General features: G+C 46.5%; 1 protein-coding gene across 1 annotated transcript in view; it reads left to right on the forward strand.

Moving 5' to 3' along the window:
- Positions 1–5,235: 5,235 nt before the first annotated feature.
- The window catches only part of ADAMTS3 (ADAM metallopeptidase with thrombospondin type 1 motif 3), a gene marked incomplete at both ends in the record, with an annotated part of 56,371 nt that continues 47,516 nt past the window's right edge, over positions 5,236–14,090 (forward strand). The window contains 3 exons of the mRNA XM_082281267.1: positions 5,236–5,304; positions 6,097–6,124; positions 11,914–12,314. Of these exons, the coding sequence (XP_082137393.1) occupies positions 5,236–5,304; positions 6,097–6,124; positions 11,914–12,314 (498 nt within the window). The remainder of the gene's footprint in view (positions 5,305–6,096; positions 6,125–11,913; positions 12,315–14,090) is intronic.

Genomic DNA, 14,090 nt, shown 5'->3' on the forward strand with positions numbered 1-14,090 from the left:
CTGGCTGGGATTTTCAGGAGGGCTAAGAGAGCTGGGGGGTCTCTGTCCTGGCATCCTTTGCAGGGTTGCAGCTGTAATGTCGAGATGCATTTAGTGCAAAGATAGTGGCATCAGCTGTTTGTCTCTTCATAGACACTGATAAAATAAAATGCCAAGCTGATGTGTGGGGTTGTGGTTAGGTCAGATGCAGTCTGCACCTTCCACTGGTCCTGGTCAGCATGCCCTTGGAGCAGCTGGCAGCTTCCAGGAACAGCGTTATCTCTTGGGATCCAACTGCACTGGTTATTACAATGCTGACCGAAGGCGCTGCTGGCAGCCGTCCTCCACTGCTGCATTTGCTCTTGTGTCATGGAATGACCTTTTCTAATAGAATCAAGGAAAAAGAAGTGACAAAAACTACTGACGTGATGGATTTGGAGTATTCTGTGAGGTAATCAGGTAACATCATAACTCTTTGGAGTAAGGAGCTGTGAGTTGGAGCTGAATCAGTCATTCCCATCGACTTGCTTAGGGAACTGATTTTCAACAGGATATTACTAATTTTTGCTTTTCATTGTTCATTTCTGTGGTGCAGCTTTTGCCTTTTCTGGGTTTAGGGAATCATGCCAAGCAAGTTGATTTTCATTACATTTGAGAGGTAAGGGAGTGCTAAAGTGTGCAGCCTCCCTCCCTCCCTCTGTATGGGAATGTGTTTTGTGTGAATCGGTGACAGAAATGCAACCACTGAAAATACATCCCCTTTCTTTCTCTGCAGTCATCCTCCTCCCCAAAAACTTCTCTAAGAATGTGACTAAAACCAAAGCACTTTGTAAGTTAAAAAGGAATAGTGTTGAGCTGGTGAAGCCAGCAGGAAATGAACATAGAATCTCAGAATTGTTTAGGTTCGAAAAGACCTTTGAATCATCAAATCAAACCATTAACTTAGACATAGAACAAGGTTATCATTTCTTTTGAAGATTCAGGGTGGGTATAATTGCATTTTATTTGGCACATATTGTTTTAAAACTCATCACCTTAGAATAGGAACAATTTTATGGCATGTGCTAATTGTACTAATTTCACAAACACTGCTTCTTTTAATTCCTTTTTATTTTTCACAGTGTCTTTTACATCTCACATCTTTTACATCTTTTTCACATCTCTCATTTTTCTCTCCAGTTTCCTGTGTCTCGTGGTTAAATCTTGACCATAAATCTTGCTCTGCTTTGTTAAAAATAATAGGTGTGCTATATTTCTTCATTTAACAACCTGCTAGATTAAGAGCAGCTTTAAAAGAATTAAATATGGTTGTGTGGTTTAATATTCCCAGTTTTAATGCACCATGAAGGAGAAACTAGAGGCACTGTCTTTTATAGAGTGCTTGGGTTTCACATACAGCCTGGCAATCTTTGTCTGACACCTTGCCACTGGGATCTCCTTCTTATGTAGATAATGCTAAAAAAAGCGTTCTGTGCAGGTTTGGAAATCAAATGGCAAGTCACTTGATGGCACATAAGGCTGAAATTTTAATGGTGGTATCTCAGCCAAAAAGGCTTTGGGACCTTTGGGATGCACAACTGGAGTTGTCGCACAGGGCAGCTGGAGGAGGTTGGTTTCTGCATTGTTGCAGCAATGGTTTAGAACATAAAATTGGTTCTTGTAAATTCTCCTTGCCATTAAGGCTGGAAACCTGAGCAGGTCATGGTCACTTGTTCTGGTGTGTCACAGAGCAGGGTCTGTGTCACCCGTCACCCTGCCTCACAGGGGATTCCATCCTTGCATTATATTTCTATCCAGGCAGGCTCCATGGAGAATGAGAACCTGAGGCATGAGGTATCAGTCATTAAAGGTAGTCAGGTTTTGACACCAAAGCCATATTTCAGCAGAACGAACAGAATTAATGCTTTCCAAACTGGCTCCTATTAAGAAAGGTCATCAAATGCGTATGTAGATCAAAAACTCAATAAATTGTAATGATTCCTAAATATCAGGAAATATCACTGCAAAACTGAGTGTTAAACCATGTGTGTTGACGGGATCAGCGAAGACTGGGATTTGTCTGGATGATAGCTATTGTTCCTAGATGTTGTAGTTAAGTTACACTATAAATATTCCTGCTAGATGTTATAGTTGAGTTTACGAGGGGCTTGTCTCAAAAAATCTATATTTGAAGCTTGGGTGAAATAGCATTGCAAGAACTCCTGATCAGTAACTCCTCTTGGTTCCACAGAGGCAATATTCTTTAAATTTTCTCAGTTTGAATTCTTGCTCCAATTAAGCCTGACTTTGAAATTGCTTTGTTGCATTCCTCTGCTGTGAGAGGATGTGAGACCTCATGGAGACCATGTTCCAGATCAGGTAATGCCATGTTTTACTCCCCTGAGTATTATCCCTGCAAAATCCTGCTGCAGCCATCCCACTCCAAACCCTGGCCTTGTGCAAAGCCTTCCAGACAGAGTTCAGTGCCTCTTTGCTTCAGGCGCAGTCTCAGGTTCATAAAATATTTGTGGCTGTCAGTCTCGTGCATCAGCCAAAGTTGCACAGATGCAGAAAGTCTGAGGGATTTTAGAATTGCAAATGCCTAACAGATTTTTAACAGCTCTATATATGTATACACATATGTAAATACATATATGCATATGTATGTGTAACAGACTAGAAATACACACAAGAAATCTATGATTTCTCTGATAATAGTGTGCCAAACTGGGCTGTTGGAGATGAGAAATGTCTTTAATTGAACTTTCAAATACTGCCTTGATTTACATGTGTTACAGGAGTGGCACTTCGTGTTGTTTCTTATTAGAAAAAATGGGGCATCTAACTTTAACACCTTGTTTTTGCTTTCTTACAGTTCTGTCAAGCCTTTGATAGACCACAAAACAGAGCATCTGCCCTGGCCCCCAACTCTGTCTGTTGTGTATCTTGGTTTCTTTGACATTTAGAAACACTTTAAGCCAGTTTGGCAAAGCTTAATCACTTAGGAGGTAACAGACTTAACACTGTATTTCAAGAATGTTTTTAAGAGCAAAGAAACAGCTTTACTAGAGGTCAGGACTTTGGATCCCTGTGCCTCTGGAAGGTGTCTGTACCCACGACAGGGTTTGGGACTAGATGAGGTTTAAGGTGTCTTCCAACCCAAACCAGTCTGTGATTCCCTAAAGGGCCCCTGTAATTAACCTGAATGAAACACCTGAGACTTGTTCTTGTTCATGGTTTCCCTGCAGCAAACAGGTAGTTTGCAGCACACAGCACTCAGGCGTGTCACATTACAGAAAAACCCGCAAGGACATCAAGGCTGTGTTCAGGATTTGAATGATGTGCAATAAGCAAGGTCTGAGGTCACCTAGTGAACCATGAGGGAAGTAAAACAGGGAATAGTTGCACAGTAAGTGCAATGCCTTTTAATGCAGAATTACAGAGCTGGCACTTCAGAGTACCTCAGCCTTTCTGATTCTGGGCTTTCCCAGAAGTGGCTCTGTGCAGCTGCTGGTGCTGAATGTGACAGGCTGCTTCATGTTTTATGTGCAGAAATGACTGTACACTTGTAATAACAGATACATTCCCACTCTCTCAGAAAAATTCCTTGTGTTTTTTTTGCTTTCGAGAGGATATCGTGCAGTTCAGGACCTGTGTCCTCTGAAACAGCAGGGCTGCTGTGGTTGGAATATTCAAGGTATCTCCTGAAAATCAAGGCTGACGCTCTCCTCCTCTTTAATGTTGCTGTGACGCAATTTGGATTTAATAGAACCAGTATTTTCTTTTTCATATAGATACGATGATTTCTGGCAGGGAGGTCAACTTAAAAATTGTAGTTAAGCTGTCAATGTATTCTGAGAACGTTTAGCAGCAGCAGATCATGTGTTTGTGCTATGTGAGGCCAACAGAAACTGATTTTGGTTGGTTGTGATGTTTCACAGGAGTGGTAATGCAGAAGGTACAACAAAATGGTTTCCAATTGGATTTTAAACTGGGATCCACATGTTCATGATACTGGCTAATTCTGACCCTGAAAAAATTCAGTCCTCAGTTAAACACTGCTGGAGTTCAAGGATGTTGGAGTAGTTGATCTCTGCCTCCTGGAAAGTTGTTTCCCCCTTGGGGATGCCCCAGTGGGATCTGTTACCAGCTGGTTGCGCACAGCTTCAGCTGCTTAACATCTTCTGGGGAAATTAAGGTGTACAGAGTGTGTTTGCGCAGATTTCTGTCTGTGGAAGGCACGGTGCAAGTGGATTTGGGGTTCTGCCCAGGCTGGGTGCCATTTCCTTTTGTGTTGTGTGCCGAGCTCCCAGCTGGTGGGGACAGAAATGGCTTTGTGGTCAGACTCCAGTCCAGTGGCACCCTTGGGAACTGTTGGGACACAACATGGGGTGATGATTTTCAACTGAATGAGCATTAGGTTAGATATAGGGAAGAAGTTTTTTACCATGAGAATGGTGAGGCCCTGGCACAGGTTGTCCAGGGAAGCTGTGGCTGCCCCTGGATCCCTAGAAGTGTTCCATGACCAGGTTGGAGGGGGCTTGGAGCAACCTGGCCCAGTGGCCCCCATGGCAGGGGGTTGGAATGAGATGAGCTTTAAGGTCCCTTCCAACCAAAACCCGTCTGGGCTTTTAAGACTGTAGCTGTTGCAGTCTGCCTTGGGTTAATGGGAAATATGGAAGCTTGAGGATGTGGTCCCGGCCTGGGGAGCTGTTCTGGGAGTCCCTGCCAGGGTGTGATGCAGGCAGTGATGGTGGGTGGGTGGGTGGGTGGGTGGGTGGGATGGATGGATGGATGGATGGATGGATGGATGGATGGATGGATGGATGGATGGATGGATGGATGGATGGATGGATGGAGGGAGAGAGGGAGGGAGGGAGGATGGCTGGACGGACAGGAAAGTTGTTTCTCGGTGGATTTCAGGCGCACGGAGCAGGGGTGGGGAGCGCCGGGGATGCAGCGGGAGCACAGTGACAGGATTTGTGCCTCAGTGTGTCTGTGCGCGGAGCCGGGCGGGTTCCCCGGCGGTTCCCCGGCGGGCCGGGCCGTGCCTGACGTGGAGCGCCGGCTCGGCCGGAGGCGGAGCTGCCGTGGGTTTATCAGCGCCGCGGGTCGCGGCGGGCGCACAGCAACAGGCGGCGCGGGGGACCCGGCGCCTCTCCGCCCGCCCAGCCGGCCCCGGCCCCGGGAGCCGCCGCCGGAGGCAGGGAAGGCAGCGGCAGGAGGAGGGAGCGGGCGGAGCGCGGCCGGGGCCGGGGCGCGGGCGGCCGGCTCGGGATGGTGCTCCTGCCCTTCTGGGTAGTGGCAGCCGCGCTCCTGGGGGCCCGCGCTGCGCCCGGCCGGCAGGTGAGTGAGGGAAGGAGTGAGGGAAGGAGGGAGGGAGGGAGGGAGTGCGGGGACACCCGCCTTCCCCTTGCCTCCGCGCTGTCCCCCAGGGTCCTTCCTTGTCCCCTCGGGGTCCGCGGGCGGTACCGGCCCGGGGCGAGGAGAGGCTGAGGTGGACGGGCGGCTCTCTGCCCTCTTCTGTGCTGCAGACCGCTGCATCCAAGCAGCCTGGAACCGACACGGCATCCCCAGGCTAGGCTGGGTCCTGCAGCAGCAGCCCCTGGGCCCCTTCCTTCTGGACCCTATCCCCCTGGGTCCCCTAACCTTGGCAAGAGCAAGTACCAAGCAGTGAGCTGACCGTGACATCGGGTCATTGCTACCGTCCCTGCAGTCACTGTGGTCCAGTTGGCTTTCCTATTCTCTAGCGTAGACACAATGAGCTGTCAGCTCGCTGCTTCCTCTCTGCCCCAGCACCCATGCTTCTTGGAGCTCCTCACTTTCCTGCTGTTAAATCCTTGCTTTGGCCACCAAACTTACTTTTTGGCACAGTGTCACAATATGTAGAATGGGTCATTCAGAATCAGGATTGCTTAGCAGCTCTATTTATGTTAAACTTGCTATGGACTCAGTTAGTATATTGGTGGGAACAGCTTAACATTCAGTTAAGGAAGAACTGCCATCCTTGGAAACCAAATGCAGAAACATATAAAACAGTGCAGCACAGACCAAGTGATTTTTCAGCCTTCTGCTATCCCCCATTGCATAGTAATTACACTAACAACTTTGCGCATGTGTTTCTTTTCTCTTCTGCAGGCTGGTAAAGAACAGCAGATCCAAATAGGTAAGTCTTTTTAGCTATTATTCCTGCTGTCAAAACAGAAATAAAAGAAGTAAGCTCAAAGACTAGTTATTTCTGAGGAAATGATCTGTATGCAGGCAAGCATTCCCTGTGCACCCCCCACCATTGCCACCCAGAAGTGTTCGTAGTTGCAGTGACATGGCATGGCTTGAATTTGCATGTGCTCTCGTGCTGCGGTTTTGCATCTTCATGTGTCTATGCTTCCCTTCCGAAATACAAACCAATCGATGTTATAAAATCTGTAGCTGGTCACTGTTGCCTTGTAAACTGATAGACCTGGGCAAGAAAGTGCTGTGCAGCAAGTTCAGGGTCAGTGGCACATGAGGGTGCTGAAGGGAAGTGTGCCTGTTTGTGCCCATGGGTTGCTTCTTACTGACACTTCAGCCTCTCGAACTCTTCCCAAAGACAGGAAGCTTCTTTTAATTGGGAGGATGCACCCACAGTTTAATTTCAGATGTGTGTTAATATAGACTAACTGGTAACTGGGTGCTCCACAGGATGGACGAGGTAGTGGAAGGATGTGGAAGCTGGCATTCTCAGTGCTCCTTCCCTTACCCAGTGTGAAATGAGCCTTTTACCATTCCGGTAGAGCGCGTGTCCCTGCACACAAGTGCTCTTTGGAGCTCTTCTGCAGTGGGAATGGACCCCAGGCAGTTCTGCTTCCAGCTGCCGTTGGACCTCCAGCCCTGAGGTTTTGGTTCAGGTTTTGTTCAGAAAAGAATTTCAAGCATTTCTGTGAATTTTGGAGGCCTTGTCTCAACTTCAGTTCTGGCACTATGAGCTTCTGGACTTAGGTTGGTTTCCACCGGGATCAATGAATAATGGGAACAGAGACAGTGAGGTACATTTAAAGCTAACTGGCAAACAGATGGTTTTTCCAGTGGTATGCCGATCCTGTCTTTTATTTCTAGTCCTTTCCAGGAGAAATGGATTGTATTTGAATTTCAGAAACCATAAGCTATATAGGAATGTGTCTTTTAAATTACACAGTACATCAGGCAGAATTCCTGAATCTGGAAAATAACTTCTTGTCCTTCCTTTCTTCCACGGCCCTGGCACTGCTGTAGCCAGGAACATTTGGGGCTGAATTTGATCCTGTAAATTCTGATTCAAAAGGTACAGAACCATAGAATCCTAAAGTGGTTTGGGTTGGAAGGGACTTGAAGGATCATCTCATTCCAAACCCCCTGCCGTGGTCAGGGACACCTTTCACTATCCCAGGTTGCTCCAAGACCCTTCCAGCCTGGCCATGAACACTTCCAGGGATGGGGCAGCCACAACTTTGAGCTATGGCTTACTCAGTTGGGAATTTTAATGACTTGGAGGTAAAACCTGCATTGGAATTGCCTGGAAATGCACTGTCCTACTTCTGAGTCCCCTCAAAGTATTGCTTTGTGTTGGTGTTGTGTATTTTGAGTTGGCCCAGGGCTGGCTGCTGTCAGCAGCTGATCTTTCCTTGTCGCCTGAAAAGTCACTTAGGGGAATTAAGGCACCTAGGGGTTTATTTTTGTTAAATATCATCACAGGCCGCAGTACAGGGGTAGCAAATTAGCACACTTAATTACCTGCATTCATGCACAATGTGCTGCAGTGCCTGGGAGCTGTCAGGAGGAAGCTGTTCCGTGTCACTCAGCCTGAAGGTGCTGATGCTGTGCTGCACCTTCACCTCCCACACAGCAGCGCTCTGTCCCTGCTCAGTGCCACTTCTGGAAGAAACCTGTGACACAACAGTGCTGGGCCCCACCGCCTGCAGGAAGCACCTGCAAAGCACCTGCAGCTGTGCAGAGGCTGCAAAACCACCACACTGTCTCTTGAGCTGTCTGTATCCCTGGGACAAGTGGCAGTGAAGTAGAGGAATGAGGACACCAGAGGGGTGTCCCACATCAGCCTCTCTCCTTGCAGTTCCTTGCTTTCATTCAGCCAACTTACAATGCCCAGATCCCACACAGCCTCATCCCTCTTCAGGTGCAGAGTTGAGTGGGAATTCTCAAGCAATCTGTCCCCCTTTCCTGTCTTCTCTTTCTTTGTGGGCATTCCTGCCACCTAAAGGCAGCCAGAGAGCCAGTGGTAGTTCTGGAGTGATCCAGGTTGTTGAGAGGGACCGAAACTGCTCTGTCGTTTCTGGAAGCCACCAGCCAACAATGAAGCAGAAACGGGTTGATGGCACAGCCGTGCTGGGCTTGTCCAGTTGTCTCCACACCATCTTCTCTTGTTGAGCATCGCATTGCAAAGTGACCAGAACAGCTCTGTGTTCATCCCATTGTGCTTATCTGTGGGACAGAAGTGTGATCTCCCAGAACATGGCACAGTCTCTTTATGAAAACACTGTCCTCTTCATCCCTATAGCCACAGGTAACTGTTTTCTCTCCGGTACTTCCACTGCAGAGCTGGATGTCTGCCATCCGCAGTTTGGTCGCGTCACAGCTTGTGAATTCCAGGCAGAAAATTCCATGGTGATGCTCTGGAGATGTCACCTTAGATCCTGTCCTTTTGCTGAGGTACCTGAGCTTCCTGACCCTAGAGCCACATCCAAATGCATCTTCCAATGGGGAAGCTCTGGAAGATTGCTGGTCATCCCTCTGTGACATTCTGGAATGGCCTGGGACTCAGCAATAGAGCCCTGTGCAGGGGCCATGTGGGTGGGATATTACCACGAGTCCCCCCCAATTTCTTTTCTTGGGTAGTTTGGTTTAGACATAGAAACAATTTAAACTTTGAGAAATTCTTCCTCTTCCATTGATGCCACTGATTTCCACATCGACTGTGTCTTTGAAGTCTTTTCAAGTGGATGTTTAGGCATTTGGCATTCTGCTGTGGACTACCACCAAAACGATTTTTGATCAATGTATTTTGCAGAATCTTATGCACAAAAAATACTGTTTTTCTAAATGTAGGTGATAAAAAAAGTTTAGGATTTTCAAACCTGCATTGACCACAGCTGTTGTACAGTGCAGAGACAACTCCTGTGAGCCCGTGGTGTTAATTCTGCAGTTTCATAGTTTTTGAGGGGAAAGAAAGCCCGGACAGCTTTCTTCAGAGGCATTCTCTAGCTAATTTTGTTTTGGCACACAATGAAAGAACGTGATGTTCCTTCTTAAGTGCTTCCTTTCAACTTAAACATTGTGCAACTGGAGCAGCATTTTAAGGCCAGATTTAAAAAAAAATGAAGAAAATTTACAGTTAAGTGCTTTTCCTCTTGCTCTGATCAGCACTGTCAGCTTTGAATTAGCAGAGCAGATCAACTCTGAAATTTTAGCTTAGGAAAGGGAACACCTACAGCTGGGATAGCATTTCCTCAGAGCGTGCAGTTTGTGGAAAAAGGGTAATGTAAGTCAGCGGAGGAGTTCAGATGTCTTTGGGATTCAGTCATGTCCCATTTAATTTTAATTGCCTTTGAACAAAAGGCATTTCCTCTTCTAGCTCAGCATTTACAGACTCTGGAAAAGGCTTTCGCTGGCTCAAAACCTTGACAGTTCTTATTTTCCACCCTTTGTTCCTACCTTCTTGGGGCTAGCTGGATGCTCTTATTAGCAAAATAGCCTCTTTTTTTTTCCCCAGCCTGTGGAAATGTGGGAATTCTGCTGCAAGATGTGCAGAGCAGTTTCTCAGTTGTGCGGTGAGCACAGAATTTGATCACCAGACTGTGGTCTCTGGCACTGAACCTCCTGCTTTAAAGAAAAAAGAAAACAAGCCACGAGGAATCTCAGCGAGGTAGAAGGCATAATGTCAGCCTGGGAATGAAATCCCAGTGTTGAAGCACCGGGAATGTGAGGATCTGTGTTTTTACTTTGACCCAGTTAGAATGTACATCCCCGCAGCTCTGTCTCCTGGGCATGGCCTGGTGTCTAATTATTAAAAATGACTTTAGAGTTTTAATTTGGTTCCTTCTCTAAGGAGACAGATTAACAAGCCTGGCTCAGAATTCCCAGTGTTTTAAATGGGAATTATCCTAAGGATAATGGCCTGATTAGGATGCCAGTTTTAGAACCTGGTCTTGTGGGTGTATGGCAAAATAGGTGGAGTTGGCTGCTGCTGAAACCCACCCTGTGGCTGCTGGCTGTAGGATGTGGGGTACCAATGGGCTTGGAAATGACTTTTCACATTCCTAGGATATAGTATTTGTATATTAAGATATTTATAGTGCAGGAATTTACATGTGTGTGTTCTACTAGTACCATGCATTGGTTTTTTGTCAGATTCCTCAGTAAGTGGCTGAAAGAATATTAAAAACAGTTCCATGAAGCCATTAGGAACGTTTTCCTACTGAAGTTACTCGTTGAATGCATGAGTCTCTTAAAACCAGCAGCCTTTGCTACCTGGAGAGATGAACTGGCTACTGAGCTTTTCCTGTGTTAATTCTCGTATCAAGTGTGATCCACACTGGGAGCAGGTAAAATTTAGCTCACTTAATTTAGTATATTTATTTGAGGAATTCTCAGTGGCACTCGGCGCTAACATCAGAGCTGTCTGATCTTGCAGCTTTTCAAATGAAATCGTCAGTAATATCACTCTGATACTGCTTTCACCAGCTCTCCCAGGAAGAGAGGAGTAGGGAATAACTATGTTTGTGCAAGATGTCTTTTTAGTTCTCACGTAGTAAAATACACAAGCTTAGACTTGGGCCTCGGACCCATTCAGAGCAGTGCTGTGGCTCACAGCTTGACCTGGTCCTTCCCTTACAGCCTGAAAATCGGACAGCAAGTATCCTGATTGCTCCCAGATTACAGAGGGCTCACCAAAAAGATAAACTCATTTGAATGGATTTGTTTTCCAGTGGTATGAAATTACTTGAAGACATGTTGCCTTAGCTGAGAGTTGTGCCATTGAGCTTCTCCAGGATTACCAACAGTGTGGGTTTATGGCTTCTCTCAGCTGCACTAAAGTGCAGGATTTAGGGTCAAATCGTGCAGATGTGTGGTGTGTTTTTTGATAATTAGATTTTCTCATTGTTTTTGATCTTTGTTACTCAGAGGAAGGGCAATAGCAAGTTGCTGGCTAAGGAGATTTGTAGAGGGAAAAGCTACTGCCTTTACAAGTGCTGACATGTATTAATTTACTAGCAGCATATGATCCGCTGGATTTTTTTCCCTATGCCTATTTCCTGAGAAATCTGTAAGCAAATTGTGCTTATAACCCAGGCTTGGCACTTCATTTTCAAAACCTTGGTGGAAGTCCTGCCACAGGAGCAAGTTCTGTGTAAGGTGTACAACAGAGCTGTGTGGCATTTCTTACAGGAGAATTCAGAAGGGTCCATGCCTCTCCTGGGGCTGTTGAGCAAACCTGAAACCCACAGGAAACTCCCCAAATAAGTGTCAGTGAATATTTCAGGCTTTCCTCTGTAAGTTTTAGGAAAATCATTTTTATAATAACTATTAATAGGAAGAAATTCTTCCATGTGAGGGTGGTGAGGCCCTGGCACAGGTTGTTCAGAGAGGCTGTGGCTGCCTTATCCCTGGAAGTGTCCAAGGCCAGATTGGACAGGGCTTGGAGCAACCTGGGATAGTGGAGGGTGGTGTGTCTCCCCATGGCAGGGGGTTTGGCACTGGATGGTCTTGAAGGTCCCTTCCAACCCAGACCATTTTGTGATTCCATGATAAAAGAGGATCAGTAACAATGTGCCTTACATTTGCCCATGTTAGTAGCTCAAACAGGAATCCTAAACTGGGATTTTTGGAAGGGGAGGTGTGAGACAGAGGGGTCCTTCAGTCCTTGGGCTCATTCCACGCTCTTGTTCTTATTTTAGTTTGGTTTTTGGGTGTGTCTCTTGGCAGAATTCCGAAAAAGCAGAGCGAGGCCGTATGGGTTAGTGATTCCAGTTAGCACCAATGCAGATGGAAGCTACGTGTCCACCATCCTCTCGGCGAGTCACCAGCGGCGATCGACGCGGGAGGCGTCCCAGAGCCCCAGACAGCTGTATTTCAATGTCACTGCCTTTGGGAGGGAATTCCATCTCCGGCTGAAACCCAACACTCGTTTAGTGGCTCCTGAGGCCGTGGTGGAGTGGTACGAAGACTCTGTGGAGACTGGGAACCATGGTGGTAACACAACTCAGACTGGAGCTGGTACGGAGCGATTATGGAAGAGAGAGCCCCTGTGGACCAACTGTGCCTACGTGGGAGACATCACGGACATCCCTGGAGCTGCAGTGGCCATCAGCAACTGTGATGGTCTGGTAAGGCTGGTTTCATGGCGCTTGTGTCTCGTGGCACACTTTGTGCACAGCTTTTGTTGCTTTTAACTACACCTTGCTAATGATGTCATTTACAGAACTTCATTTCTTAAATCCCTTAGAAAATATTGATAAGCAAAGTTCTTAATGTCTCAGGTTTGTGAAAGAGAAATCAACCCTATGTATTGTTTGGTTTGCTTTTTATTTACATGAGGTGTTACAAACAGGAAAATTAATAATGAAGACATTTTCAGACTTAAAAGGTGGCCTTTTGTTAACTGACTTTAGAATTTGGTGTCCAAATCATCCCTCATTGCTTCTCGGGTACCAAAATCTGTGCCCTGTTATCCAAGAATAGCAGCATTAAGTTTTTTTAAAGGGTTCATTTATAAAGTGAGCATACTTTTTGTTCTCTTAGATGCAGTTCTGTTTCATCAGGAGGTGTCACATGAGAATTGAGTGGTTCACATCTGTAACGGGTTTGTTTTCGATCTGTCTGTGGACACGCAGAGTTCCCCTGTGGCTGAGCAGATGCCCAAATCCCAGAATGAAAGGCTGAGCATATATGGAGCCCACACACCATTCATTGATTCGCTCATGCAGCAGGGAAAGCCAACAATACTCACCTTGTGCTCCATAAGGCGCAGGAGCACTGGTGGAACATGCCTGCAACATCCAGGGAGATGAATGTTGTGGTTATCCTCCTGCTGTTTGGGACAGGAATCACATGAAGAAGTCTGCAACAAGCGTCCTTTCTTGGAAGTGGGTTTCCCATTTCCCATAGCTGCCACGTGGTCATTATTTGATTCCATTTTGAGATAAATCCTGGCTAGGAAAGCTCCCACCTCAACAGCGGGCAGCAGTCCCTGTGGGAGTAACTGCAGAAATGGCTCAAAATCCCCATTCACACCAAAACTCCTTGAGTTCCCTTGCTTAGTGAAAGGAAATACAGGTAGTGGTTGCATCAGAGGTGATAACTAATGTCAGTTTGGTGTGTTTTGGCGGCTTTTGGTGAGTTTTTTTGGAGAATCTATTGCCAGTGTACTGTGTTTACAAAGGCCAAGGAGACCCCTGCCTGGCTAGATGTAGCTTCCAGTAGAATCGTTCTGATGAATGAGAACCTGGGCCTGGCAGCTGGACTTTGGCAGTAAGCCTGAATGAAGTTGTTGCATTGAGACAGCACGTGAACACAAGAAATTGGATTAAATGGAATTAGATTAAGGAGTGTAGCAGCTCCGTCACAGATTGCCATGTGGCTGGCAAGCTGTTTGTGGTGTGTTTTCAGGTAAATGAAGCCAGAGGGGAACTTTTGGAGGGGGAGTGGCTTCACAGTGACAGAAGACAGGGTTGGATGGGATATTGGGAAGAAATTCTATGCTGAAGAGGGTGAGGCCCTGGCACAGGTTGCCTGGAGAAGCTGTGGCTGCCCCGTCCCTGGAAATGTTCAAGGCTAGGTTGGATGGGTCTTGGAGCAACCTGATCTCGTGGAATGTATCCCTCTTTTCCCATAACATTCCATGTGCTTTCCTTGGTTTTGAGGACTGGAGTAGGAGAACACGGGCTTTTTCTTTGACGAGTACTGGGTAAATGCTCCTGGGTCACTTTTGTCTCTCTGTTCATCTCAACCTTTGCTGTTTTTAACATCTCTTGGAGCTCTAATCATATGAGTGTGAAAGAAATAAATAATCCTGAAGATTTATTTTATGGTTTTTTCCTCCCAGCATCTCCCGGGGTAGCAAAAGGAACTTGCAATTACCTTCTCTGGCCTCTCTGTTGCTG

The sequence above is a fragment of the Coloeus monedula genome (genome assembly GCF_965178545.1).
Source record: "Coloeus monedula genome assembly, chromosome: 5".
Lineage (NCBI taxonomy): Eukaryota > Metazoa > Chordata > Aves > Passeriformes > Corvidae > Coloeus > Coloeus monedula.